Raw genomic sequence first — 27,878 nt, forward strand, 5'->3', positions numbered from 1 at the left:
CTAGGGTAAAACGGAAGAGAACAACAGGAGAGTCCCCAGAAACTCACAGGCTAGCCAGCCTGGCACATGCAGCAGCAGCAGCAGCAGCAGCTGCAGCAAGAGCCTCTGTTTCAAACAAGATGAAAGGCGAGAAAACACACACACACACACACACACACACACACACACACACACACACACACAGTTATCCCACCCCAGTCAGAATGGCCATTGTGTTCATGTTTGTGCTTAGAAGGGCTGATACACTGTTGGTGAAAATGTAAATTACCTAGCAACTATGAAAATCAGTATGTAGATTCCCCCCAAAATAAGATTATATGATCCTACACAACTCCAGTAGGGAAAGAGAAAAGGGAAATGTTTTCATTTTTTCCCCCTCCACAATGCTCTGGAAGAAAAAGAGAAACTTAGTGTTCTACCCATACACTTATGCGAGCAAGTCATAATTAGGAAAATTATTTAGTAAATATTTATTAAGGGTCCACTCTGGGGGCCACACATAGGAATAAATGCAAAGCTCCTCTTTAATTCCAGCACTCGGGAGGCAAAGGCAGGCAGATCTCTGTGAGTTTGAGGCCAGACTGGTCTATACAGTGAGTTCCAGGGCAGCCAGGGCTACACAGAGAAACCCTGTCTTAAAAACCAAAAGCCAAACAAAAAAAGCAAAGTTCCTTCTCACCCCAATCTATCAGAGATGAACTCGTGTCTTTTTAGGGTTTGAGTCCAGGTCCTTACAGACGGCCCATCTGTTCATGCTAGAAGGTGACCCTGTGACTGCTGGTATGCATTATGATCATGGTATTTTTCCTCAAAGCCAAGGATAAGCCTCTGACGCAGCGATCCTGTAACCCGACACTCCTCTCTCTGTATAAAGAATGCTTTCCAGGCAGAACCAAATCCAGCACAGGCTGGGAATCTGAGCTCCCTTTGGATATTTTGGTTGATAAGACCATGCAACCTAGCAGAGCAGGCTGAAGTTCTGCCCCATGAGCTCAGAGCCCAGAACAACCCATGACACTGGGCAGGAGAGAAGTCGGAGAGAAGCGGGCGTCGCTCATGTAAGAATCACCAGAACTGGCTTCGGGCCTGTGGAGACCTTAAGCTTGGACTTCCACTTCCCTTCCCCGCCAACACGCACAATTCAGAGTGAGTCCAATTAACTAGAATAAAGTTCTGCTTTTCTCATGAGGACAGCTTCAATATCTTAACTACCAAGCATGAGATAATTCTCAGAAAAAAACCTTAGTGAGATGCCTCTTCCATCTTCTTGATTTATCTAACAATTAAGTCATCACTATGCATTGGTATATGGTGGAGGCCTGACTGTGACTTCCCTAATTGGTTTAAACCTACCCGAAGTAATAATAGCTTTCATACCACTTATTCTGTGTGTGGAACATGTGCGTATGTGCTGGTGAATGTGCATATGTCCACATGTGTGAAGGCCAGAGGTTAACCTCAGGTGTGTTCCTGAGGACTTTCTTAGTTAGGGTTACTATTGCACTGAAAAACACCATGACCAAAAGCAACTTGGGGAGAAGAGGGTTTTTTGTTTTTGTTTTTGTTTTTTCAGCTTACAGTTGCAAATCACAGCCAGCCCATCAGTGAGGGAAGTCAGAACAGGAACTGAAGCAGAGCAGAAACCTGGAGTCAACGGCTGATGCAGAGGCCATGGAGGGGTGCTGCTTACGGACTTGCTCAGCCTGCTTTCTTACACAGCCCAGGACCACCTGCCCAGGGCAGCACCACCAACAGTGGCTGAGCCTTCCCATATCAATCGCTAATTAAGACAATGCACCACAGACTCGCCTACAGAGAAATCTTATGAAGACATCTTCTTAATTGAAATCCTTCCTAAACCACTCTAGCTTATGTCAAGTGGGCATAAAACTACTCAGGGCAGGACTCCGGTCTACCTTGTTTGTTTGCTTTTAATTTATTTATCTATCTAGTGTGTATGTCTGCATGTATGTCGGTCTACACAGTATGTGCAAGTCTGGTGCCCACAGAGGCTAGAAAAGAGCATCAGTCCCCTGAAGTTACAGATAGTTGTGAGTCACTATGTAGATGTTTATAATTGAACCCTGGTTCTGGGGAAGATTATTCAGTCTCCTGACCCCTGGCCCATCTCTACAGCACCCCCAGAACTTTTTGTTTTGTTTTTTAAGACAGTGTCGGGGTTGGGGATTTAGCTCAGTGGTAGAACACTTGCCTAGCAAGCTCAAGGCCCTGGGTTCGGTCCTCAGCCGGGAGGGGGGGACGACGACAGTGTCTCTCACTGGAACATGGAGCTTGTCAATTAAGTTAAACTGGTTGACCAGCAAAACCCAAGGATCCTTCCATCTCTGCCTCCTCAAGTGCTGGGGTTATGAGCACATACCACCATGTTGGGCTTTTCTTGTGGGTTGTAGAGATTAAACTCTGACTCTCATGTTTACAGAAAGCACTTCGTGGACTGAACTGTCTCCCTGGTCCTCCATTTTGTGCTTTGTGCCTAGGCCACCGCACACCTAAGGAAAAGTCTGTATTAGTGTGTTCCTCCTCCTCCTCCTCTTGCACTAGTGAACTTCTCTTTCAGTGGTGGACCCTCAGAGATGCTTTATACGAGTCAATGGCCCTTCGACACACATAATTTTAAGGCATTAGCTGTACCCTATGTCTGTCATGGGGGAGTCCTATAAGATCATCGGTGATGGGCGAAGGGGTCCATAGTTAAATAAGACACTAAAGTGGGTTCCACAGTCACCTAGAACAACTCTATGTACCTTACATTTGCAAATATCACGGGTTCCCAACAATCCTTTGGGTCTGTGATTTGTTCTTTGCTTTGTTTTTGTTTTAAGACAGAGTGTCACTATGTAATCCTGCCTGGCCTGGGACTCACTATGGAGTCCAAGCTGGCTCTGAATTCAGAGGTCCACCTGCTTTTGCTAAGATTAAAGGCCTCTACCTCCACACACTAATAGATGGGCCTTTGAGTAACATACTTTCTCTATGTGACTTCTGCCAAAGCAGAACTGAAACTTAAGACACAAAACAGGTAGACCTCTTGTTTTAAAAGGTACTTCGTCTTTATTTGTTTTGTGAGACTGGGTCTGTTATGCAGCACAGAGTAACCTTCAGCTTGCTGTGTAACCGGGAATGACCTTGAACTCCTGATCTCCCTGTTCCTAACTCCCAAGCGCTGGGATGACAGATGTGTGCCACCAAACCCTGCTCTTCTTTATTTAGCTTTCTAAGTATTTCCCATATATGTTTTCTGTCATTATAAATCCTGGGGCAGCTGGGTGGTGGGCAGCACATGCCTTTAATCCCAGCACTCTGGAGGCAGAGACAGGCGATCTCTGTGAGTCTGAGGTCAGCCTGGTCTACAAAATGAGTTCTAGGACAGTCAGAGCTGTTACACAGAGAAAACCTGTCTTGAAAATAAATAAATAAAGTAATTAATTCTGGGGTATAGAAGCTGGAGAGATGACTCAGTGGTTAAGAATGATTGTTGCTCTTGCAGAGGACCAGGGTTCATTCCCAGCATCCACACTGGGCAGCTCACAACCACCTATAATAACACTTTTTTTAGTTGTTATTTTTTTTGTCGAGGGGGCCTCTATGGCTACCCAAACCCATTTGTGTGTGTGTGCACACACACAATTGAAAAAAAAAAGAAAAAAACCTGCCCAGACATCTTGGAGCACACCTTTAATCCCCCAGCACTCAGGAAGCAGAGACAGGTAAATCTCTGAGTTTGAGGCCAGCCTAGTCTACATAGTGGGTTCATTCAAGCCAGGGCTATATAGGAAGACCATTTCAAAAAGAAAAAAAATCTGGCTCATACATGCAAAAACACTCCAGCTTTCTTTACAGAGCACTTGGTGCAAATGTTATATGTATAATTTAACACTTAAAATATATTCTTGTTGGCTGGGCAGTGGTGGCACACGCTTTTAATCCCAGCACTTAGGAGGCAGAGCCAAGTGGATCTCTGTGAGTTCGAGGCCAGCCTGGTCTACAGAGCAAGATCCAGGACAGGCACCAAAACTACACGTAGAAACCCTGTCTTGAAAAACTGATGGAATTTTGCTTGTTTGAGACAGGGTCTCACTATGTAGCCCAGTCTGGCCTTGACTCTAACCATCCTCCTGCCTTGTCTTCCTGTGTGGTGGGATCAACAGACACACTCCGCCACTCCACCCAGCTTTGCAAACATGTTCTGATGCTATAATGATGGTAATGGAAACATCACCCAGAAGAGGATGATGAAGAGATACATGGAGCCAATCTTTCTATGACATTGTCTGCCTTTGGCAAAAGGACTCGCTGACTACTTACTTATCCAGAACACATCACCACAGGCTGCATTTGCAGCCATAACCACTAAGACTTGATTCTAGCAAGGTCTGAAATCAGAGTCCTACATTTCTGCCCCTACCATCTCATCTATGTGTGATTCCTTCTGTTCCATTTGTATCTACTGTCTAATCTCTGGGAGACTTACTGGAAGCAGACTCTGTACTTAGCAGCCGCTGTCCCTTAGACAGAGACCCTTTGCTAGTTAAAAGCCTCATCTCTACAGTTGCTATGGAAACTGTTCCCTTCCTCTCCCCACAATCCATTCTGGCTCCCTGCTTCATGTGTTACTCTTTATGATTGTAGTAGAAAAGGACTGCACATTTTTCCAAGCCCTTTTTCAGATTCAGATCTGCAACGGGTGGGGTGTGTGAAGAAGCCATCTGATATCCTGACACTATTGTTTTCCTGACTCTGCTACAAAAAGGATTTTCACAGCCATGTCTAAAATATGTACAGTATGGACTGGCTGGTTAGCTATAATATGTTTCATGATAGGGCCAGGATTTTCTGTGAGGTACTTAACAACCAGAGCATGACTCAGTGGCAGCCTTGTTGTATCAGGTATCATCACTCTTTTCTATCTTTGTGGGGAGTGGGATTTCATGTGTGTGCATGTGAGTGTGATAGGACAGCTTGGAGTGTTGTTCCTCAGACACCCTCTACTTCTTTGTTTAATATAGCAGGGTCTCTCATTGGCCTGGAACTTCGCCCGGTAGGCTAGGCTAGCTGTCCAGCAAGCTTCCAGGGACCCAGCGGTCTTTCCCTCCCACCTCACCATCTCTGGGATTACAAGCACACACCACTGTGCCTGGCTCTTTAGGGTTCTGAGAATCTGAACTGAGGTCCTCATGCTTGCAAGGGTAATACTTTACCGACTGAACCATCACCCCAGCCCTGTTTTCTTCTACCATCTCCAAAGTGCAGGGTGAATGGAAGAAAAAGCAAGTGTTGCTGGAGCCTAGAGACAGCTCTTCTGTCCGATACATACAACAGAATTAATCAGGATAGGAGATGCTGTAGTGGTGGAGACACTTTGAGGAATCGGGGTGGTGGCAAGGGGAGGGGAGCGAGAGATGGAGAGAGGGAGAGGGAAAGAGAGAGAATATTAATTCAGTTCTGCACAGTAACCGCACCGCCTCCTAAGGTTATCCGCTGTGTCACATCACTAGTAGTTGGGAAGTTCTTTCCTGGGTTTTGCTCAAAGCCTCCATGCTGCAATCTGAGCTCACTGGACTCAGTAGAGATGGAGACTAGCCAACCACTATCCTTGGAATAACAACTCACTAGGGACTCAGGGCAGGAAGGTCATCCTGTCCCCTTCAATACTGCGCAACCCGCCTGACCACGCCCAGAGCTCGGGGCAAGGACAGGGAAACCCAGGTTGGCGACCTAGACCCTAGCAGGTAACAAAGGGGGGGGGAGGAAAAGAAAAAAAAATCCAGACAACGATAACACCCAGATAGAGACCACTATAGAAACTCTGAGCCAGGGGCAAGATGGCTCCCCACGGTTCGGGCTAGGCTGCGGAACTGCTACACAGTGCTCATCACAGACCCATTTTAACTAAATGCTGTTCCGGCGCGGAGGCCGTGGACTCCGCCCTCTGCTGGGTCCTGCAGAGCCCCTACCCTAGCCCAAGTCGGAGGGGAAAACTTGGATCTGGAAAACTGCAGGTGGATGACTGCAGCTGCCACTCCATCACAGAGCGGTGCGCAGAGCCACAGCTACTGCATCCCGGCCCCGCCCATGCGGCGCTTTGGCTCCGCCCCCAGACAGGCAATGGCCAATGAGCTGCTCCTGCCGCCGGCCTTTAAGAACCGCGCGCACTCTCCCCGCAGCGGACGCAGCCAGCCTAGCACTCCGCGGGAGTTTCCATGGCGACCGAGGCCCGGACTGCGCGGCCTGGCAGCGTTGCCATGGAGACAACTCGGGAGCTGGGGCTCCGGAGCCCCGGCGCTTCGCCGGCTCAGAACCCCGCGGAGCCTCTGAGCGAGGCCGGTGCCGCGGTGGCCGCAGCGCGCTGGGATCTGCGGAAATACTCCTTGCTCATCGTGATCGGCGATATCGGAACAGAAAGTCAGCTGAGGGCCGTGCGGGCCCACCTTGAACAAGGTGAGCCGCTGTCCTGGCTGTCCCGCAGCACTCCATCCGTGCCTTTCCGCCATCTGCATTCATCTCCCAGTGCACACTTCTGTAGCCTCCATTTCTATGTGCACTTCTCGAGACCTGTGCCCCTGTCCCTTGCATGTCTTCCATGCATCTGTGTCCTCTCGAGCTGCCAACATCTCGCTTGCCCGTTCTTCCCGAAAACCCCGTGCCGTTCCGCAGTCTCCCGGAGCAGCAAGAGCAGACTCCGGGCAGACCCTGGAGTCCCTCTGGTCACACCCCTTTCCCGCAGTGCCTGGACCAGACGTCGGAAAGTCCTCGCCAGACCCTGAAAAGCCCATGTCCCTACCTTACAGTTTCTTCTTTAGGGGAGCTTTCTGAACGCAGGGTACACATCACAAACCTCTGAATGCTGGCAGCCAAGTGGAGAGAGTGACCTTCGTGGCTCCTCCGCTCACCTCCCTCAGCTGTGCCTGTGGCGCAGTGCTGCGGAGCCACCTGCGGGTGGAAGCGAGCCTCCTCCGAGGGGTGGAGGTAAGGGAGGGGGGGCATAGGAAGAGAATCTAGAATCTAATTTCGCTGGAGGAATCATTATGAAAACCAACAGTACATGGGAATAGACCCTTGGGTGTCGCTTCTACAATAACTGGAGAGCCTTGCAAAATAAAACAAAAACTGCAAGCTCATTTATTACAAATTCAGTCTAAACTCTGCTCTTTGCCCTCTGGCTCCCACAAAGGGGAAAAAGCAGTTGTGAGATACCTAGAGGTGCTAGCTCCCCTCCTTAGAGGTGTTACCTTCCTCGCCGCTCCTCTTCCAGGAGCTTGACAGTGCTCTCGGCAGTCCCACCAGATGACTTTGCCTAGAACCCTCTCTTTTCTTTTCTTTCACAGGGATTCTCTCCTGGAACATTGACTTATCATCCTTTGACTTGAACCAACAGTTGAGACTCTTCATTACCCGGCACCTAGCTCACTTCTCCTCAGAGGTCAAAGGTTAGGACTAGGGTCATTTGTCTCAGTCCTTCGGGTGTGGGCTGGAAGAGGAGAGGTCCAGTATCCAGGGCAGAACTGGCCTCGTGGGAGGTTTGAGCAGGGGAGAAGGGAGGGTTTGTTTTTTAATGGCTCCACAGCTATCCAGATATTTCCAGTACACTCTTCAAACACACGATATGATGTCAAAACATAATTTTTCCAAGAAGAGCATTATTTGTACACAGAAGGTGACAAGAGCTGCTAAGAAAGTGCTCGGATCACTTTCAGGCAAAAACCCAGGCTTTTCTTACATGTCCCCCTTTCCGCTTCCCCCAGCCTCCCTGTTCCCCCTTATACACACCCCAGAGTGCCTCGCTCAACATCCCAGACCCTTGTTTCTCACAGCCCACCCTTCAGGACGCATTTCCGTTTCCTCTTCACTTAGCCAGCAGCTCTGCAGAGCAGAGCAGAATGCTGCTCTCTAAGGCTGAGCAGATCAGCACCATCAGATCAAGGCTGGGACAAAGGTCTCTGGATTTCTTGAGGCTTGGTTCTGGGATCATTTCTGCTGAGTAGGAGAAATAGTCTAGAAGTGTGAGATAAGATTTTAGGAATTATCATTCTATGGCCGGTGTCTACTGAGTACATGACGTCCTACATCCCTTAATAAAGGTGTTGGACGTGTTGGTTGGATTATTGTAAATGTTGACACACCAATCCATGCAACTTTCTTTTTTCAAAAAACAGGGTCTCACTATGTAGTCCGAGCTGACCTTGACTTGACATATAGTCTAGGATGGTATCAAACCTGTGATCCTCCTGTCTCTACCTCCTGAGTGCTAGGACTGTAGGCATGCATCACCAGACCTGCTTCCATGGAGTTTTATAGAATGTGAATTCCGTTAGGCTCATAGTCATTGCCATCGAGTGACAGAATTCATATGTCAATAATTCTCAACAGTCTAGTACAGTAGAAAGTCACCTCTTTCTGCGTCTCCGGTCTGGCAGATCGTTGGTCATTCCCTCACTGATCATTTCTCATGAGCTGCTGAGAAGTTGGAGAAAACTAGGCTAACATGAGCAAAGCTCCATTATACTCAGAATGTGTGCAGCAACTTAAAAAAAGTGTGAGGCTGGAATCTTCCTCATGGACTGGCTTCCTGTCAAACTAGCCACTTACTCTTTTGAGATTCCCTTCTGTTGAGAATTACCCATATCATGACGTCCCCCACTATTCCCAGTGACCAAAGAGACTATACCACTCAAAGCTCCTAGAAGCAAGACTGAATAAAGGGATGGCAGGGGATTAAACTCATTACTGATGTTTGGGGTTGTTTTTTATTAGGAATTCACACCAAATGCTCTAGCCTTGTTCTTTTGGCCATAAAGACTTTAAGCAATGTAAGAAACGAATGGAACTTAAGACAAAATCCTTAGCTATTCTTCAGATTAAGATGAAGGAAATGTTTGGGCAGTGGTTTGCAGGGAGATGCATTCTCAGGCACTTCTTGGAAACAAGCGTCGGTATAGAAACACCTACTGAACGCTTCAGAATTTTGCTATGATGTCCTCAAGAGACTTGGGGCCATCCACCCAAAAGTAAGGCTGGCTTTTAGCATACATTTTGTTTTAGGTTTAGACATTTTCATGGTGGCCTCTGTCCCTGGAGAACAGTGGAGAATTTCCTGGGAAAAAAAAAAAGAAAAAGCAAAAAATAATAACAACCCGCAGAGCTTCAGGCAGCCATGGCCCCACCCTGCTGGCTTGTCTGTCAGCTGTCCCCGTACACGTCTGCCCAGAGCAGCTGCGGACAGACGCTGCCTCCTCCTTCAGCCTCTTGTGATTGCCAAGGCTAAAGTCACCAGGAGCTGGGTGCAGCTTGACCTTTTTGGCCTGCTCCTTGGGGGGGGGGACGACGACCGCCATTTCTTCACACTCTACGCCAAAATAATGAAGGAACAAAATATATCTTGAGTGACAGGAAGAGTGCCCCGTTTCCACTAGGGCTCACCCTCTCTACATTTACAGTCCCACCCCCACACACACACAGAAAAAAAGAGACCCCGGATAGTCAGTGGCCCAGCTCCTTCTAGTGGTCAAGTCTGGTAAAAAGCCTTAAAGGGTAGTTCTCATACCATGTGCTCTTCAGCAGAGATTGGGGGCCTTCCTTTATAGCTTCTACTCCTTCCCTAAAAATCCCTGAAGCTTCTAAGCATTTTTAGCACTTAACTTAGAAAAACCTAGGATAATCGAAAACCTAGCTTAAGGCCTGGAGTGCAGCTCAGCGGTAGAGTGCTCTCCTAACATGCAGCTCATGCAGCTCAGTGGTAGATTGCCCACCTAACCTGCAGCTCATGCAGCTCAGCAGCAGAGTGCCCACCTAACATGCAGCTCAGCAGTAGAGAGCCCACCTAACATGCAGCTCAGCAGTAGAGTGCCCACCTAACAGGCAGAAGGTCCCAGACCCACAGGGAATAGGGCTAGGGAATGGTGGGCCGACACACTGACACATCTCTACTGAGTGTCAATATGTCTACTGTTGAACTCCTATAAGAAAGCGAGGGTTGGCTGGGTGGCGGTGGATCTCTGTGAGTTCGAGGCCTGCCTGGTCTACAGAGCAAGATCTAGGACAGGCACCAAAACTACACAGAGAAACCCTGTCTCGAAAAACAAAATAAATAAATAAAAATAAAATTAAAAAAGGGAGGATTGATATTCTAAGACTTGAAGAAGCACGGGCTAGCCTGGTGTGGTGGTACAGTCCTATAATCCCAGCACTGGGGAGGTAGAGGCAAAGGATCATCCTTGACTACATAGCAAGTCCATGACCAGTCTGGGCTACCTGAGACCCCAGATCTGGAGTTGTAAAGAGGTACAAGGGTGGAGAGTGGAAAGCTGAGAACCCCTGAGTCCTTCTGTCTGACTCTTTCTATTCATGTGCTCAGAGGATCCTGATTTAGAGGTTTACACTGTTATCTGAAGTGGGAAGGCAGAGAGAGAGAATAGAAGTCAAGCCTCATTCTGTAAGCATCTCCAGTTTGGGGTTTGCCTGAGATTTATCCCAGTTTACTGAGTTTACCCCAGTACTAGTCTGGTCTGGGATTCTGGTTTAGGGTACTCATTCTGAAATCTTCCACAAAGAGAGAAATATTCAGTCATGTTTGTGCATCGCAAAGTTAGGATTCTAGGGAGGAAGAGAACTCTTTCAGATGAAGTCAGTCCTCACAGCGTGGCTGAAGGATGGAGCTAATATACCCATTCGCTAGTCCAGAAAGCAAACCCTGAGACTAACTGACTTGTTTAGTGGTGTGCTTCAGAAAGTGGCATCAGGTGTGAAATTGAGGGGGCTGCTCAAGCCTCCTTCACACCATTTCACTGCAGGAGAGTCGAATTAAGGGTCAAGGGGTCACTCACAAGCGGCTGCGTAGAGATGGGGAGAGAAGGAGAACCAACTGTGATGGGGTACAAGGTGGGGTGTCGGGGGTGTGGCTTAGAGACATTTGTTCTCAAGCCCAATGTCTACTAAAGTGCCCCCCAACACTGAGCGAGCCCTCAAAAGCAGAGAGGAGACAGGAGGTGGAGGCAGGATGAAATGAGAGCATTGAAGTTGCGGAAGGGATGGGTACTACTCCGTGATGCTCAGGACTGAGCCTGGTTTACACAGTGTGTGTCTATACAGATGGCCTCTCCTATCCAAATGGGGATCTGGCCATGTTGCTGCTTTGCATCCCGGATCTGAGCAAGGGTTCTTCTCCTTCTGTTCCCCCTGTTCCCCAGAGTACTGGTGACTCAGCTACTCCTCTCCTCTGGCTGTAGCTTAAGGGGGTTGGGGGTTGCTGAGAGCAGAGACTATTTTGGCTTCTCTGACCTTCAAAAGCAGTCCTTGGCAGCCTGGAGCAAGGGTGGGGCTGGCCAGTGAGTGGGAGGAAGGAGATGACCACACCCAGGGAGGGTTAATGAGGAGAGGCCAGGGATGTAAGAGTATGAACATCACAGGGCAAAATGAGTGTTGGCTCCAGCTCTCCGGATCTTCCCTTTGAATCCTAGAGCACTTAGCTGAGTCTGTGGCAGAGGCTCAGATAAGGGCACAAGGTCAACATAAGAAGGTTCAAGATCAAGACAGACAGACAGAGCAAAGCGACAAGGAGGAGTCCAGACCCAAACACCTTACAGACCATTTCTAACTGAAAGAGTAGTTTATATTAGACTGGTCTATAGCAAGAAAGCTCTGCCTGAGCCCGGACTCCGGGCGATGATCCTAGGTCCTTCCCTGAAAGGCAGAAGCCTCCCTTACCCTTCAGAGACTGCCTCCTGACAGCCAGGACACGCTGCTTGTGTGGGCGCTCGCTCTCGCTCTCGCAGCCATGCTGCATTAGCACGGGCCTGCGTGCAGCTCCCAGGGTCCCTGTGCCCCACCCCAGTGGATTGGGGACTGTCTGTTCCAGAATTTCACACTATCCTCCAATCTAAAATGAGACGCATTTTTGTCCTCCCCAGTTTTCTATTGATGTGGTCAGGACAGGGTCCAGCTCACCACATCACTCACCACCACCACACCGCTCCCCTCCATTCACGCCCCCCCCCCCAGCCTCTGTCTCCTGTTCTTGCAGTGACTGAAGGTCACTCTCTGGGTCCATCTGAGGGGAGAGGCAGCAGATGGTTTCTAAGAGGAAGGGGGAGGGCCCATGCTACCCTTGCCTCCTATAGCTGGCTCAGTGCCCCAGTGCATGAGGCTTTGGTCCTTTGGTTGATGCTGAGAGGGTATTTATTAACTACACAGGATTTGGGGAGAAGGCACTCAGAGCTGCAGGAGAGATGGGTCTGGCCCTCTGAACTGCTAGGCAACCCCTTAGATTCCTCCCCTTCCCCGTAGCCAAGCAGAAGCACCAGGATGCTGACATTGTGCAGGCCAAGAAACAGTTAAGTCTCCAGTACCTCGTCACAGACCAGCCCCTCTTCCCCGCCCTGGCACCGCCCTCCCCGGCAAGCAGCCCCCCCTCACTCCCACCCCTAGTGCCGCAGACTCTTCCCTGAAGCCACCCGGCTAAGGCCGGAGCCAGCCGAGCCGATGCCTCCATGAGGGGCTCCCTCCTACATCCCAGGGTAAGAGCCCAACAGGAAGGCAAATCATGGCAGAGGGATGGGGGTGCTGTGCTCGGGACTGGGGATGGGGAGCGGCTGATACCTTGAAAATCTGTGCATCTGGACCTAGGCTAGCCTGGTGGGAAGGCTGCCTGCCAGAGATGGAGAGAAGAGGTGAACGTTACTGACGGGGATTCAGCCTGGATCCAGAGCCAGTGGCTCCACCAGGGGCTGTGACAGTCCACCTCTGTACTAGGTGGGGGTGGGGACCATCAGCTGAGAGGCAGTAACAGAAGGTGGTGCCACAGGCTTTGCCTGGCAGCCAGGGCATAGAAGGAATTTGGGGGCTATGTCTTTGAGGGGACACGGAAGACTCTGAGAGGAAGGGGGCTGTTATGGAATGTGTCTTCCGGGAGGGTCCTTGGGTTATCAGCTACTACACTGGTCAGCCGCTCCTATTCTGGGATGAGTAGGGCAAGTAGGATGTTTTTTGCCAAGTAAGGGAAGGTGGGTAACACTCTGGAAGAGAAAGGAGGAATGGGTCCCTAAGACGTGGCATGTGCCTGCTCACAGGCTAACTGGTTTGTTTTTGGCTCCCCTCACCCTATTCCCAGTGGCCAGCTTGAGCTTAGGGCTTTAAGCCCCCCTTTGTGGCCTCTCCGAGGCCCGCTCAGGAGCTGGAGAGCACTGGCTCTCCTGCAGCTGCCCTGCATTCCGGGTCCTGTCAACCCCACGGGTTCTCCGTCTCGGCCCCACCCTCACCTCATCTGTGCTTTTCTTCCCAAGATGGGGGCTCTTCGACCGAGAAGCCAGTTTCTTCTCCCTCTCTGTGTGCACCCCCATCTCCACCCCCCACCCCCATGCAGAGGCAGCCAAGAAAATGACTTGTCATGCTGGGGTGGGGGGTGGGGGCGGGGCTGGAGGCTGAGCTCAGCGCGCACACTCACACACACTCACACACTGCGGCAAAACTGCAGCTGCCTGCCGGAGCAACCCCCTTCCGCCTCGCTGCGGAGACACCTGCCCTCCTGCCCACTCAGCTTCCCACCCGAAGCCCACCCCCGACCCTAGCACTGGTCACGGGAAGTGCCCCCAGCCTCTTAAGGAGCCCTCTGCGAAGATAAAGGAAAAACAAGGCAGTTCCCTTCATCGGAAGAGCTGGGGAGCAGAAAAGAGAAAACAAGGCTGTCCCCTCGGCCTGAGGAGGGATTGGGGACATAATGGACTTGCTCCTGGGGCCAGGGCTGGGGTCTTGTGTCAGGACAGGAAGTGGGATCAGAGGTCTCGTGAGGATACACTGGGGACCATAAAGCTGCTGGAGTGGAGATCGTCGCTGGAGAGGAAATCTCTTTCTGTTCCACCTAAATTGAAAGTGTGACCTTGTTTGTGTTGGGGGAGTCCTGGCTTTCCTAAATCTGAACTACTTAAGACTGGCAAATGATGTTGACATCCCTAGCCGCTTAAGTCCTGCCCCTGCCTGCCTCTAAGGTGGTGCTCATCCTCGGAAGTGACCTTAATGTATCCCTCGATCCCCAAGTTCATAGAAGAGGACCCTTGAACTCCTCTTGGGCCCAAAGTGCCTGGTAGAGGCTTTGAGTCTCCAGCACCCTTGGTCTTCCCACAGCTGCATTTACAGCCCCCCAGTATCCTGCTGTTTGATGCTCAGCCTCTAAGGTTAACCCTATGGTGGCTGCAAGTGGGATGAAGTGGAGGAGGCCCTTAGGGGAGCCTGGGAGGTCGCATCCTTCTGCAATCTGTTTCACCCAGCTCTTCCTTTACTTTCCCTGCTTGGTGTTTTGTGTGAGGCTGGAGGAACAGTACTGGGGAGAGGATCTGGGGACATCATCGTTCCCCATCCTGAGCATCGACTCTCGACTTCTTTGTTGTTATTGTTGTTGATGGTGGTAGTGGTGTTTTTTGTTTGGTTTGGTGGTTTTTTTTTTTTTTTTTTTTTTTCCTTCCCCAAGACAGGGTTTCTCTGTGTAGCTTTGCGCCTTTCCTGGATCTTGCTCTGTAGTCCAGGCTGGCCTCAAACTCACAAAGATCCGCCTGCCTCTGCCTCCCAAGTGCTGGGATTAAAGGCGTGTGCCACCACTGCCCGGTTGGTTTGGTGTTTTGGAACAGAATTCTCTATGTAGCTCTGGATGTCCTGGAACTTAGCTGGCCTTGAATTCACAGAAATCCACCCACCTTTGCTTTCCGATTAAAGGTGTACACCACCATGCCCAGCTTGCTGTTGTTTTTATTTTTGGGGTGCGTGCGCATGCATGCATGCATGCATGCATGCATGCATGTATAGGTAGATCAAAGGACAGCTTGCAGGAGGTGGTTGGTTCTCTCCCCACCTCAGTCCTGGGGATCAGACTCGGCTGTCAGGCTTGGCAGAAAGCACCACTGGCCCTGTTTCTTGTCTTTGAACCAACCCAACCACTTCCTTCCAACATCCACCGGAGGAGACAAGAAATGTTCACGAGGGATAAGTGGGGTGGGCAGTGTGCTAGGCGACTCTGCAGCCTGGGCACGTGAAGGTGAGACAGGAGAGGGAGTGTGAAACACTTGGGGGTGGTATGCATGGGTCTGCCTGAAGGTTTGGCAGTCAGAAAACAGAATTGCAAGTTAGAACTCTCTATCCTTGAATTATAAAGCTCCAAGAACCAAGGTGACACACGTCTCCCAAATCTTCTGGAACAGGACTTCTGTCCTTGGTTGGGGCAGTGGGTGTGGAAAGGATGGGGAAATCTGTAGAGATGGAAGCTACTGTCTCCTCTACCGGCCAAGGGCAAAGGCAGAGGAAAGCTCAGGAAAGACTGTCTGTCATCCCAGGAGCCCTCCCTCCAGCTGAACTCCCCCCCTCCCCCCCCCCCCCCGCGCCTGCCCCCCCCCCATTCCCAGGCAGCACCAGGAACTTAGTGCTCCAGAGGGACAAAAGCTTCTTGTCAACAGGGCAGTCTGGGGCAAAGGGGCAGGGCCTGGGCAGCAGAGGGTGTGGCAGATGGAGGAAAGGGAGAAGTCAGTTAGTGTGGGGGAAGGGAGGAAGAAATCCTGAAAGGAGGGGCTAGAGGAGGCAGTTCCTGGACCTTACTTAGTGGTAGCCTGGATGGCTGGGTTTAAGGCTAACCAGGACTCGGTTTCCCCTATACTCCGTTTTCTGATCATTTGTTTTTTCCTCTCCTGCCCCTTACAGTACTTCTCATTTTAAGTTAATGCCTACTAATCTCAATACAAATGCCTGCGTCTCTCTCTCAGGCCAGAGGACCCTCTGCCACCAGAGTGAGATCCTAGAGACCATCATCCTAGTCAACCCCAGTGCAGACAGCATCAGCTCAGAGGTAAGGTCAGGGCTGATGCCTCGCTACAACCTACCCTTTGCAAGGTCACTACAATCTCGTCTGCTCTCCCAGCTGACATAATCCTTAGCCCCAGTCCGGGGCATCCCAGTAAGAAACATGTCCATATATTACTAAAGTGGGGACCGGGGTTTTCAGTGCCTTCCCCTGGGTCTCCCAAATCTGTGACCAATCTGTCCTCCCATTTCAGGTTCACCATCTTCTTAGTAATCCATCAGCTCACAAACTCCTAATCTTGAGTGGGCAAACTCTAGAGCCTGAGGGAGACCTTATCCTACAGAGCGGCACCTACTCCTACCAAAACTTTGCCCGGGTCCTTCACAGTCCTGAGGTAAGCTTCCCACTGAGCGTCTGAGGAGGGGACAAGGGGCAGGATTTAAATTGTGGTGAGAAAGACAAGGATTATTATTTGACCATCAGGAACCCTGACAGGAATCCCTGTCAGGCATTCACCTCAGAAACAGGCAAGATTAGGGGGCTGAATCTGAGTCAGACAAAGACAACCCCGATGACCTGATCGGCTTCTGTCTCCACTCCTCTAGATTGCCCAATTGCTCAGCAATAGAGACCCCAGGATCCAGGCTTTCCTCACCGTTTCCTGCTTAGGGGAGGGTGATTGGAGCCACCTGGGTCTGTCCAGTTCCCAAGAGACCTTGCACCTCCAGCTAAATCCTGAGCCTGTGTTACCCACCATGGATGGTGTGGCTGAGTTCTCCGAGTATGTCTCTGAGACGGTGGATGTGCCATCCCCTTTTGACCTGCTTGAACCCCCCACCTCAGGAGGCTTCCTCAAGCTCTCCAAGCCTTGCTGTTACATCTTTCCTGGTGGCCGTGGGGACTCTGCCCTCTTTGCTGTCAATGGTTTTAACATCCTGGTGGATGGTGGTTCTGATCGCAAGTCCTGCTTCTGGAAGCTGGTGCGGCATCTGGACCGCATCGACTCCGTGCTGCTCACACACATCGGGGCTGACAATCTGCCAGGCATCAATGGACTCCTGCAGCGCAAAGTGGCAGAGCTGGAGGAAGAGCAGTCCCAGGGCTCCAGCAGCTATAGTGACTGGGTGAAGAACCTCATCTCGCCTGAGCTTGGAGTGGTGTTCTTCAATGTGCCCGATAAGCTTCGGCTGCCGGATGCCTCCCGGAAGGCCAAGCGCAGCATTGAGGAGGCCTGTCTCACTCTCCAGCACCTAAACCGCCTAGGCATCCAAGCTGAGCCTCTGTATCGTGTAGTCAGCAACACCATTGAGCCGCTGACCCTCTTCCACAAAATGGGTGTGGGTCGGCTGGACATGTATGTCCTCAACCCTGTCAAGGACAGTAAGGAGATGCAGTTCCTCATGCAGAAGTGGGCGGGTAATAGTAAAGCCAAGACAGGTATTGTGCTGGCCAATGGGAAGGAGGCAGAGATCTCTGTCCCCTACCTGACCTCCATCACCGCTCTGGTGGTCTGGCTCCCAGCCAACCCTACTGAGAAGATTGTGCGCGTGCTTTTCCCAGGAAATGCTCCCCAGAACAAGATCTTGGAGGGCTTGGAAAAGCTTCGGCACCTGGACTTCCTGCGCTATCCCGTGGCCACACAGAAGGACCTGGCTGCTGGGGCTGTGCCTGCCAACTTGAAGCCCAGCAAAATCAAACATCGGGCTGACAGCAAGGAGAGCCTCAAAGCTGCTCCCAAGACGGCGGTGAGCAAGCTGGCCAAACGCGAGGAAGTGTTGGAAGAGGGAGCCAAGGAGGCCCGCTCAGAGCTGGCCAAGGAGTTAGCCAAGACAGAAAAGAAAGCAAAGGACGCGTCGGAGAAGCCCCCAGAAAAGCCCTCCAAGCCCGAGAGGGTGAGGACAGAGTCCAGCGAAGCACTGAAGGCCGAGAAGCGGAAGCTGATCAAAGACAAAGTGGGGAAGAAGCACCTGAGAGAAAAGATATCAAAGCTGGAGGAGAAAAAGGACAAGGAGAAGAAGGAGATCAAGAAGGAAAGGAAGGAACTCAAGAAGGAGGAAGGGAGGAAGGAAGAGAAAAAGGACGCCAAGAAGGATGAGAAGAGGAAAGACACCAAACCGGAAGTAAAGAAATTCTCCAAACCAGACCTGAAGCCTTTCACCCCCGAGGTCCGCAAGACCCTCTATAAAGCCAAGGCCCCTGGGAGAGTCAAGACGGACAAAGGCCGAGCTGCCCGCGGGGAGAAAGAGCTACCTTCTGAGCCCCGGACACCCCCAGCCCAGAGGGGGGCCCCAGCACTCCCAACTGGCAGTGGGCACAGAGAGCTGGCCTTGTCCTCACCAGAGGACCTTACACAGGACTTTGAGGAGCTGAAGTGTGAGGAGAGAGCTTTGCTGGCTGAACAAAGGGAGGCAGGACTAGGCGAGAAACCACTTCCTGGAGATGCTACAGAGCAGGGACACCCAAGCCCAGCCATCCAGGAAAGACATCCCTCTGTCCCAGGGCGGGATCAAGAAGAACACGTGATAAAGGAGAAGGAGGTTGTCCCAGACTTTCTTGAGGACAAAGGGACCAAGAACAGGGGCCCAGACTCAGGGGCTGAGACAGAGAAAGAACCCTGGGAGGAAAAGCAGCAGAGAGAATCTGAGAAGGTCCCGGAGAGCGCTGAGGCCAGGGAGGAAAGTGAACCCGAGGTGAAGGAGGATGTGATAGAAAAGGCTGAGTTAGAAGAAATGGAGGAGGGTCACCCTTCAGATGAGGATGAAGAAGAGACGAAAGCTGAGAGTTTTTATCAAAAACATATGCAGGAAGCTTTAAAGGTAATCCCAAAGAGCAGAGAAGCTCTTGGGGGCCGGGAACTGGGATTTCAGGGCAAGGCACCTGAGAAGGAGACCTCATCATTCCTAAGCAGCTTGGCCACACCTGCAGGAGCCACTGAGCACGTCTCTTACATTCAGGACGAGACAATCCCTGGCTACTCAGAGACAGAACAGACTATCTCAGATGAGGAGATCCATGATGAGCCAGAGGAACGCGCAGCCCAACCCAGATTTCCTACAAGTACCTATGAGCTCTCTGGGCCTGAAGGTCCTGGCCCCTTTGAAGCCAGCCAGCCCGCAGATAGCCTTGTTCCTGCCACCCCGAGCAAAACTTATGGGGCACCTGAACCTGAACTCACCTACCCTCCCAATATGGTGGCTGCCCCTTTGGCCGAAGAGGAACACGTGTCTTCAGCTACATCAATCACCGAGTGTGACAAACTCTCTTCCTTTGCCACGTCGGTGGCTGAGGACCAATCTGTGGCCTCACTCACAGCTCCCCAGACAGAGGAGACAGGCAAGAGCTCTCTGTTGCTCGACACAGTCACAAGTATCCCCTCCTCCCGCACTGAAGCCACTCAGGGCTTGGACTACGTGCCATCAGCTGGTACCATCTCACCCACGTCTTCACTGGAAGAAGATAAGGGCTTCAAGTCCCCACCCTGTGAGGATTTCTCTGTGACTGGGGAGTCGGAGAAGAAAGGGGAGAAAGCTGTGGAAAAGGAAGAGAAGTCAAGTGTAACAACGTCTGAGAAACTTCCCAGTCAGTATGCTGCTGTGTTTGGAGCCCCTGGACATGCCCTCCATCCAGGGGAACCAGCCCTCGGAGAAGCGGAGGAAAGGTGCCTCAGCCCGGACGACAGCACAGTCAAGATGGCATCTCCTCCGCCATCTGGTCCCCCCAGCGCTACCCATACACCCTTTCATCAGTCCCCGGTGGAAGAGAAGTCTGAGCCTCAAGACTTTCAAGAAGACTCCTGGCGAGACACAAAGCATACTCCAGGTGTGGGCAAGGAGGACGCCGAAGAGCAGACGGTCAAGCCAGGGCCTGAAGAGGGGAGAGTATCTCTTCCCAGGAGTCCCCAAGCCCAGGATGCCCCTGTCGGCCTCGTCGGGGGTCAGACTGGCTGCACCATTCAGCTGTTACCAGAGCAAGACAAAGCAATAGTGTTTGAGACTAGAGAGGCAGATTCCACACCAGGAGCAGAAGAAGCCCTTCCTAGAGAGTTGAGCGCACCGCTTGAAGAACACCGTGAGCCTCGGGGAGATGAGGCACTTCGGTCTACCGATCAAAGCCTTTCCCCTGAAGATGCAGAGTCCCTGTCTGTCCTCAGTGTGGTCTCCCCAGACACTGCCAAACAAGAGGCCACCCCCAGGTCTCCCTGCAGCCCGAAAGAGCATCATCTGCACAAAGACCTTTGGCCAATGGTATCTCCAGAGGACACTCAGTCACTGTCTTTCTCAGAAGAGAGTCCTAGCAAGGAGACTTCTCTGGATATCTCGTCTAAGCAGCTCTCTCCAGAAAGCCTTGGCACCCTCCAGTTTGGAGAACTAAGCCTAGGAAGGGAAGAAAAGGGGCCTCTGATGAAGGCTGAAGACACCTCTCGCCACCCAGCTCTTGGGTCAGTTCCAGGCACAGTGTCGCCTCTCACAGATGAGACTGCTGGACAGGCGGATATCACAGATGAGAGCCCTGCTGGGAAATTACCTGGAAGTCCTTTCTCTCACTCTGCACTGTCAGGCGACAGGAAACACTCACCCGGGGAGGTCACAGGCCCTGGTGAACATCCAACAGATGCCCTTAGGACATCTGACAGCTCCCTCACCAAGAGTCCCGAGTCTTTGTCAAGCCCCGCCATGGAGGACCTTGCCATGGAGTGGGAAGGTAAAGCTCCAGGGTTGAAAGACAGAACTACTGAGCAGAAGGAAGAGGAACTCAAGCAGAAGGGTGAAGTCCTACAGCAGAAGGACAGAGTTCTGCAGGAGAAGGCTGCCGTTGTCCAGCAGGACTCGGTCATGCTTCTGACAGACAAGGCTCTGGATGAGAAGGACCAGCCTGGAGGACAGCTGGGTAAGACTTCAGAACAGAAGGGCAGAGACTCGGACCAAAAGGATGCAGCCGTAGGGCTGACCAAGGCTCTAGAACCCAAAGACAAAGACTTAGAACAGAAGGACCAGGCCTCAGCAGAGAAGGACAAGGCCTCAGAACAAAAGGGCACAGCCCTGCCACAGACCCAGGCCACGGAACCAGAGGACAGAGAACAAGAGCACAGAGATTCAAAACAAAAAGACAAGACCCCAGAAGAGAAAGATAGACCCTTAGGACAGAAAGACAGGGCTCCAGAGGGCAGTGCCCCTGAACCAACACAGACAGACAGAACCCCTGAACAGAAAAGCAAGGCTAAGGAAGAGAAGGAAGAGGCCTTAGGAGAGACAGTCCTGGCCTCAGAACTAAAAGACTGGGCCCCAGGAAAGAAGGGTGGTACCCTGGACCAAGACATGAGGGCTGCTGAACAGAAAGACGGGGCCCTAAAAGAAGAGGATAAAGCTCAGGGACAAAGTAGCTCTTGCCTGGAAGATAAAACCACAACACCCAAAGAGACAATCCTTGACCAAAAGGCTCCAGAAAAGGCCACGGCTGCGGAACAGAAGGATGAAGATGCTCTGGAGAGGACCAGGACACTGGGGCTGGACGAGAGCCCAGTACAGGAGGGCAAGGCCCGAGAGCAGGAAGGAAAATACTGGAAGGAGCAGGATGTGGTCCAGGGATGGCGAGACACATCCCCAACCCGAGGAGAGCCAGTCGGAGAACAGAAAGAGCCTGTTCCAGCCTGGGAAGGCAAGTCGCCCGAGCAAGAAGTTAGGTATTGGAGGGACAGGGACATGACCCTGCAGCAGGATGCATACTGGAGGGAGCTAAGCGGTGAGAGGAAGGTCTGGTTCCCCCATGAGCTAGATGGCCAAGGAGCCCGTTCACGGTACTGTGAGGAACGTGAAAGTACTTTTCTTGATGAGGGGGCAGATGAACAAGAGGTGACCTCTCTGCAGCACACTCCCCGGAGTCCCTGGGCCTCAGATTTCAAGGATTTCCAAGAGCCCCTGCCACAGAAGGGCCTGGAGGTGGAGCGCTGGCTTGCAGAGTCACCAGTTGGCCTGCCGCCAGAGGAAGACGACAAGCTGACTCGCTCTCCCTTTGAGATCATCTCTCCTCCAGCCTCCCCACCTGAGATGACCGGACAGAGGGTCCCTCCAGCCCCAGGACAAGAAAGCCCGGTCCCAGACACTAAGCCAGTACCACCCACGAGGAATGAACCTACCACCCCTTCATGGCTAGCTGAGATCCCACCATGGGTACCTAAGGATAGACCCCTGCCTCCTGCACCCCTCTCTCCAGCTCCAGCTCCCCCGACACCTGCCCCAGAACCACATGCTCCTGCACCCTTCTCCTGGGGCATGGCCGAGTATGACAGTGTGGTGGCCGCAGTGCAGGAGGGGGCAGCTGAGTTGGAAGGCGGACCGTACTCCCCGCTGGGGAAGGACTATCGAAAAGCTGAAGGGGGACGGGAAGGAGAGGGCGGAACAGGGGCTCCCGACTGCAGCCCCTACAGTTCAAAGGCACCAGAAGCTGGTGAGGGACTCATGGCCAGAGATACTGAACAGACTGAACCAGAGCAGAGGGAGCCCACACCCTATCCTGACGAGAGAAGCTTTCAGTATGCAGACATCTATGAGCAGATGATGCTTACTGGGCTGGGCCCTGCTTGCCCCACTCGCGAGCCCCCATTGGGGGCCTCTGGGGATTGGCTCCCAAGCCTCTCAAGCAAGGAGGAGGCTGCTGGCCGGAATACATCTGCAGAGAAGGAGTCTTCCTCTCCTGTCTCGCCCAAAAGCCTCCAATCTGACACTTCAACCTTCAGCTATGCAGCTCTGGCCGGGCCCACCGTACCTCCCAGGCAAGAACCCGAGCCAGGGCCCAACGTGGAGCCCAGCCTCAGCCCGCCGGCAGTGCCGCCCCGTGCTCCGATCTCCCTGAGCAAAGACCCAAGCCCCCCTCCTAATGGAAGCACAGTGAGCTGCAGCCCAAACAGGAGGACCCCATCCCCAAGAGAGCCGTGCAGAGGTCACTGGGATGACACTAGTGACTCAGACCTGGAGAAGGGGGCTCGGGAACAGCCAGAGAAAGAGGCTCAGCCCCCAAGCCCCCGTCACCCCATGCCTGTGGGCCACCCCTCAATGTGGCCTGAAACCGAGGCACATACCAGCCCTTCCTCAGACTCACACCTAGGACCTACCCGGCCAAGTCTGGACTTCCCTGCTTCAGCCTTCGGCTTCTCCTCCTTGCAACCCGCTCCCCCTCAGCTGCCCTCTCCAGCTGAACCCCGTTCTGCACCCTGTGGCTCCCTTGCCTTCTCTGGGGACCGAGCACTAGCCCTGGTTCCAGGAACTCCAACCAGAACCCGGCATGACGAGTACCTGGAAGTGACCAAGGCACCCAGCCTGGATTCCTCACTACCCCAGCCCCCGTCACCCAGCTCTCCAGGGGCCCCGCTCCTCTCCAATCTGCCACGACCTGCCTCACCAGCCCTGTCTGAAGGGTCCTCTTCTGAGGCCACCACACCTGTCATTTCAAGTGTGGCTGAACGCTTCCCTCCTGGCTTAGGGGCCGTTGAACAGGGCGCTGGTGAATTGGGCCCAGGAACGGAGCCAGCTGCCCACAGCCTCTGGGACCTCGCTCCCCTGAGCCCAGCACCTTTATCCTCCTCGTTGGACTTGGCTCCAGCTCCAGCTCCAAGCCTGCCTGGAGACATGGATGATGGTACGCTGCCCTGCCGCCTGGAGTGCTCAGGGGAACTCACCAAGAAGCCAAGCCCCTTCCAGAGCCCCTCTGGAGATCATGCAGCCAATGGCCTAGCAGAAAACAGCTCCAGTCTCCCAGGGCTCGCCACAGCCAAGGCAGAAAAAGAAGAGGCTGCTGAGGCCTGCTCTGCTTGGGAACGAGGGTCCTGGCCCGAGGGAGCCGAGAGGAGCTCGCGGCCAGACACACTTGTCTCTTCTGAGCCGCTGCCGCGTCCTGGGAAGAGCTCCGGGGGCCCGCCCTGCAGTCTTTCTCCCGAAGTGGAGGCGGGACCTCAGGGATGTGCTACAGAGCCCCGCCCCCACTGCGGGGAGCTTTCTCCCTCCTTCCTGAACCCACCCCTGCCCCCATCCACAGATGACAGTGACCTTTCAACAGAAGAAGCCCGGCTGGTAGGGAAAGGAGGGCGGCGCCGGGCAGGGAGGCCAGGGTCCACAGGGGGCCCGTGCCCTATGGCTGATGAGACACCCCCCACATCAGCCAGTGACTCGGGCTCCTCACAGTCAGATTCTGATGTCCCACCAGAAACTGAGGAGTGTCCGTCCATCACAGCTGAGGCAGCCCTCGACTCGGATGAAGATGGGGACTTCTTGCCTGTGGACAAAGCTGGGGGAGTTAGTGGAACTCACCACCCCAGGCCTGGCCACGACCCACCGCCAGTTCCCCAGCCAGACCCCCGCCCCTCCCCTCCCCGACCAGATGTTTGCATGGCTGACCCCGAGGGGCTCAGCTCAGAGTCCGGGAGAGTTGAGAGACTACGTGAAAAGGAGAAGGTGCAGGGGCGATTGGGGCGGAGGGCCCCCAGCCGGGCCAAGCCCGCATCTCCTGCGCGGCGTCTGGATATTCGGGGGAAACGGTCACCTACCCCTGGTAAAGGGCCTGTAGATCGAACATCTCGGGCCCTGCCTCGACCACGCAGCACTTCAAGCCAGGTCACCCCAGCGGAAGAAAAGGATGGACATAGTCCCATGTCCAAAGGCTTAGTCAATGGACTCAAGGCAGGATCCAGTGAGTATTTCAGGAAAGTGGGAATGGGAATATGGTGGGTTGGAGCAGGTATGGGCTAGCTAAAGAAAGTGTTCAAAGTGTTTCTAGCTGTTCAAGAGAGTGGGGAGGCGACCAAATATTCTTTTTTGTTTTTTCGAGACAGGGTTTCTCTGTGTAGTCCTGGCTGTCCTGGAACTCACTTTGTAGACCAGGCTGGCCTTGGACATACTGAGACACACTGAGATCCGCCTGCCTGCCTCTGCCTCCGAGTGCTGGGACTAAAGGTGTGCATCAGCACACTGGACTCTTTTTTTTTTTTTAAACAATGCATTCTGCTTGTCTCTACAGCAGCCTTGGGCTCCAAGGGTGGCTCTGGCCCGCCTGTGTACGTGGATCTTGCCTATATTCCAAATCACTGCAGTGGTAAGACTGCTGATCTGGACTTCTTCCGCCGAGTGCGTGCATCCTACTATGTGGTCAGTGGGAACGACCCTGCCAATGGCGAGCCAAGCCGGGCTGTGCTGGATGCCCTGCTGGAAGGCAAGGCCCAGTGGGGGGAGAACCTTCAGGTGAGTAGCAAGAGACACAAAGGCAGGATTCCGGTCAAAGCTCTGTCAGAGGTGTAGGACAGCCCTATTCACCAAAGGACAAGGTCCTTCCCATGGCAGCAGGCTCATCTATGAGACCATCAGGCAGTCCTTCCCCTTCAATTTCCTTCCTTCACATTCTCACCTCGGGCATGTTTTCTTCCTCTTAGGTGACTCTGATCCCCACTCATGACACAGAGGTGACTCGTGAGTGGTACCAGCAGACGCATGAGCAACAGCAGCAACTGAACGTCCTGGTCCTGGCTAGCAGCAGCACCGTGGTGATGCAGGACGAGTCCTTTCCAGCCTGCAAGATTGAGTTCTGAATAGACCCGCCCTCCCTCCCCCCAGGATCTACTCCTCTAGCTCGTTAGAGAATGGCTACTGCTGAGTCCTTTGGGGTTGAGGGAAATGGAGCTCGGTAGGGGGGCAAGGTCATGTTGTGAGGACTTGGGCTAAGAGGGAGGTACTGTCCTTCCCCTCATCTGTTCCTGGGGTCTCAAACCAAAGGTAATGGGGGGGGGGTGATATGAAATTCTGAACGGTCACCTGAAACCCTCTCCTGGCACTGGCAAATACTGGTCTTGGATGAGGAGGATGGGTTTCGGTGAGCACACTCCATCCTCGTGGAGGGAGGTAACACCCCCGTCCCCGAACCTCGTTATTTATTTGGCATGCCAGAAAGGATTGCCAATAATTTATATGATGTAGGGAAGGCCACTGTTAGTAAGGTGCCCAGAGCTGCACCCTTCCTTTCCTCCATCTCCCATGCCCTAGCCACCACGGTCTGGCTTCCAGCAGGGGCCTGGGTGGCTGCTATACTGTCTCTGCTTCCCTCAATATCTGAATGTCTCAATCCAAAACTTGAAGCTCTTTAGACCAAGAACTAAGGACAGGAAAAAGGATCTCATCTCCCAGCCCCGGCTTCATACCATTTCTGACCTAGGGCTGTGCCCAGACCAGGCCACCTGGGCAGCACAAAGGGCAAGGAGAGCCCCAACCCCAATCCCTCCAAGCTCCCTGATCATCTAGTCTTTGCCCACCCCATTCCAACAGTCCTGATCCCTTCTCATCCCCTGCTTGGCTTCTCTGCATGTGGTCATCTGCTATGGCCTGGTGTGTTAAGGGTTAAAAATAAGCCACTGCCTGACTGCCATATGTGACTCCCCCAACATTCCAATCCTCGACCATCCTGCAGCTGAAATGGGAATGCTGGCTGCCTCTCTAAACCCACACTCTTGGGCAGAGGTTCTGGGAGATGGAGGCCGATCTAGAGAACTTGGGGAGAATGGGGGAGGAGGGGAAAGAAGAGAGGAAGCGCAGGAGCGATAGTTGAACTCCTCCAGAGTGAAGTAAAGACAGGCTGAGCATTACTACAGGACAGGACCTCGCCCCAGGCAAGCCAGTGAGCAGCCCTGCTAGACCCTGCTGGACTGAGAAACCCAGATGCTGGTAGTCCCTGAGGTCTGCTTTCTTCGCCAAGCCGATGGGAAATCAAAAGGAGCCCACCCCATGTTCTCCCTAGCTCCCGTCCCCTCTGCTGTGCTCTGCTCCCCCCCACACTTCCCTGCTACAGTCCCCAGCTGCTGTAACAGAGCCACCTTCAAGTCTAACAATAAATCAAGTTCATGGCAGACGGTGTAGTGCTGCTTAGGCTTCTCCAGACTCCGTACATTACTTAGTTGTCCTGGTTTCCATCTCGGCTTCAGTTAGCATTATCATTTATCTCGGAAGACTCTTGATTATTCAAACCCATTTCAGGATCCAGGGGAGCCAGAGGACACAGCATGGGTAAAAGGAGGAAGAGATGTGGGAACCAGCATCATTTCTGCAAAGAAGCAGAGTGTGATAGAATATGCCAGTGATCTTGGCATATTCTATCACACTCCTAGCACTCGGGAGGCAGAGCCAGGCGGATCTCTGTGAGTTCGAGGCCAGCCTGGGCTACCAAGTGAGCTCCAGGAAAGGCGTAAAGCTACGCAGAGAAACCCTGTCTCGAAAAACATTCAGGGTAGTGGTAGGAGAATCAGGAGTTTGAGGGTAGCCTGAGCTACATAGTGACTCAGCCCTTGTCTCAAAAACAAAAACAAAAAAAACAAGGGCCTGGAGAGGTGGCTCAGTGGTTAAGAACACTGGCTCTTCTTCCCGAGGACTGAAGCATATTGCCAGCACCCACATGGCAGCTTACAATTCTCTAAAACTCCAGTTCCAGTGATTCCAACACCCTTTTCTGGCTTCTGTGGGCACCAGGCATGCATGCAGGCAAAACACCCACACACATACAACAAAAACAAATAAAAATTAAAAAAACAAACACACAAAACAATCTGAAAGTGGTTTTAAAATGTGGGGATATACATTTGATTTAGAGAATGGGATCTGCATTCTATGGGGTCAAAAGCAGTCAGTGTATTTCCCCAGAAAACTCTGGGCCTTTCCATTTACTGTCTAACGGGTGAAAGCTAGATCTACCCCCCTCCAAGTAAAACCCTCTGTAGTCTTAGGTATGTCAGGAATGGTCAGGGCATAAATGTATGTATGGAAAAGGGACATTCAAGTCCTCCCAGTGTCCTGAGCTTTCCCAATGTGAAGATGTCAACAGAGCAGAGACCAGGCATCACCTCTTCATGTCAGCCTCCTTCCAAAGCACTGGAGTAAGACATTAGGTGTGTTTCTCGGGAGCTAATGAGAAGGCAGGCAGCCTCTGCTGCTTCACAGAGCTTTCAAGCACACAGCCCAACACTCTGCTCATTCAAAACATTGGGTATGGTAGACTGACCACTGCCGTCAGAGGGACTCAGATGCCAGACTTCTCTATTTTTAAAGCCAATCCCTGCTCA

At 52.5% G+C, this 27,878-nt stretch overlaps 2 protein-coding genes across 8 annotated transcripts in view; one reads left to right on the forward strand and one right to left on the reverse strand.

Annotated features, from left to right (window-relative positions):
• Positions 1-6,924, reverse strand: part of Tp53bp1 (tumor protein p53 binding protein 1) — a 93,556-nt gene extending 86,632 nt beyond the window's left edge. For 2 of the 5 annotated variants that reach the window (XM_028878700.2, XM_028878698.2), the window contains exon 1: positions 6,803-6,912. The gene's annotated coding sequence lies outside the window, so the exon portion shown is untranslated. Of the gene's footprint in view, positions 1-6,802 lie in introns of all 5 variants that reach the window. The other 3 variants (XM_028878699.2, XM_028878702.2, XM_028878701.2) reach the window with 3 other exon arrangements.
• Positions 6,189-26,697, forward strand: Map1a (microtubule associated protein 1A). Of its 3 annotated transcripts, none has more exons than XM_028878695.2 (7): positions 6,189-6,459; positions 7,347-7,448; positions 15,756-15,838; positions 16,047-16,187; positions 16,399-24,472; positions 24,800-25,020; positions 25,209-26,697. In XM_028878695.2, exons 1-7 carry the CDS (start codon positions 6,222-6,224, stop codon positions 25,362-25,364), a joined length of 9,015 nt encoding a protein of 3,004 aa, XP_028734528.1. In that variant the 5' UTR covers positions 6,189-6,221; the 3' UTR covers positions 25,365-26,697. The 3 variants fall into 3 exon arrangements, with proteins under 3 accessions (XP_028734528.1, XP_028734529.1, XP_028734530.1); XM_028878696.2 differs by having other exon boundaries at positions 24,803-25,020; XM_028878697.2 differs by lacking the exons at positions 6,189-6,459; positions 7,347-7,448 and adding an exon at positions 12,404-12,530.
• Positions 26,698-27,878: the final 1,181 nt, after the last annotated feature.

Source organism: Peromyscus leucopus, chromosome 4 (assembly GCF_004664715.2).
Source record: "Peromyscus leucopus breed LL Stock chromosome 4, UCI_PerLeu_2.1, whole genome shotgun sequence".
NCBI lineage: Eukaryota > Metazoa > Chordata > Mammalia > Rodentia > Cricetidae > Peromyscus > Peromyscus leucopus.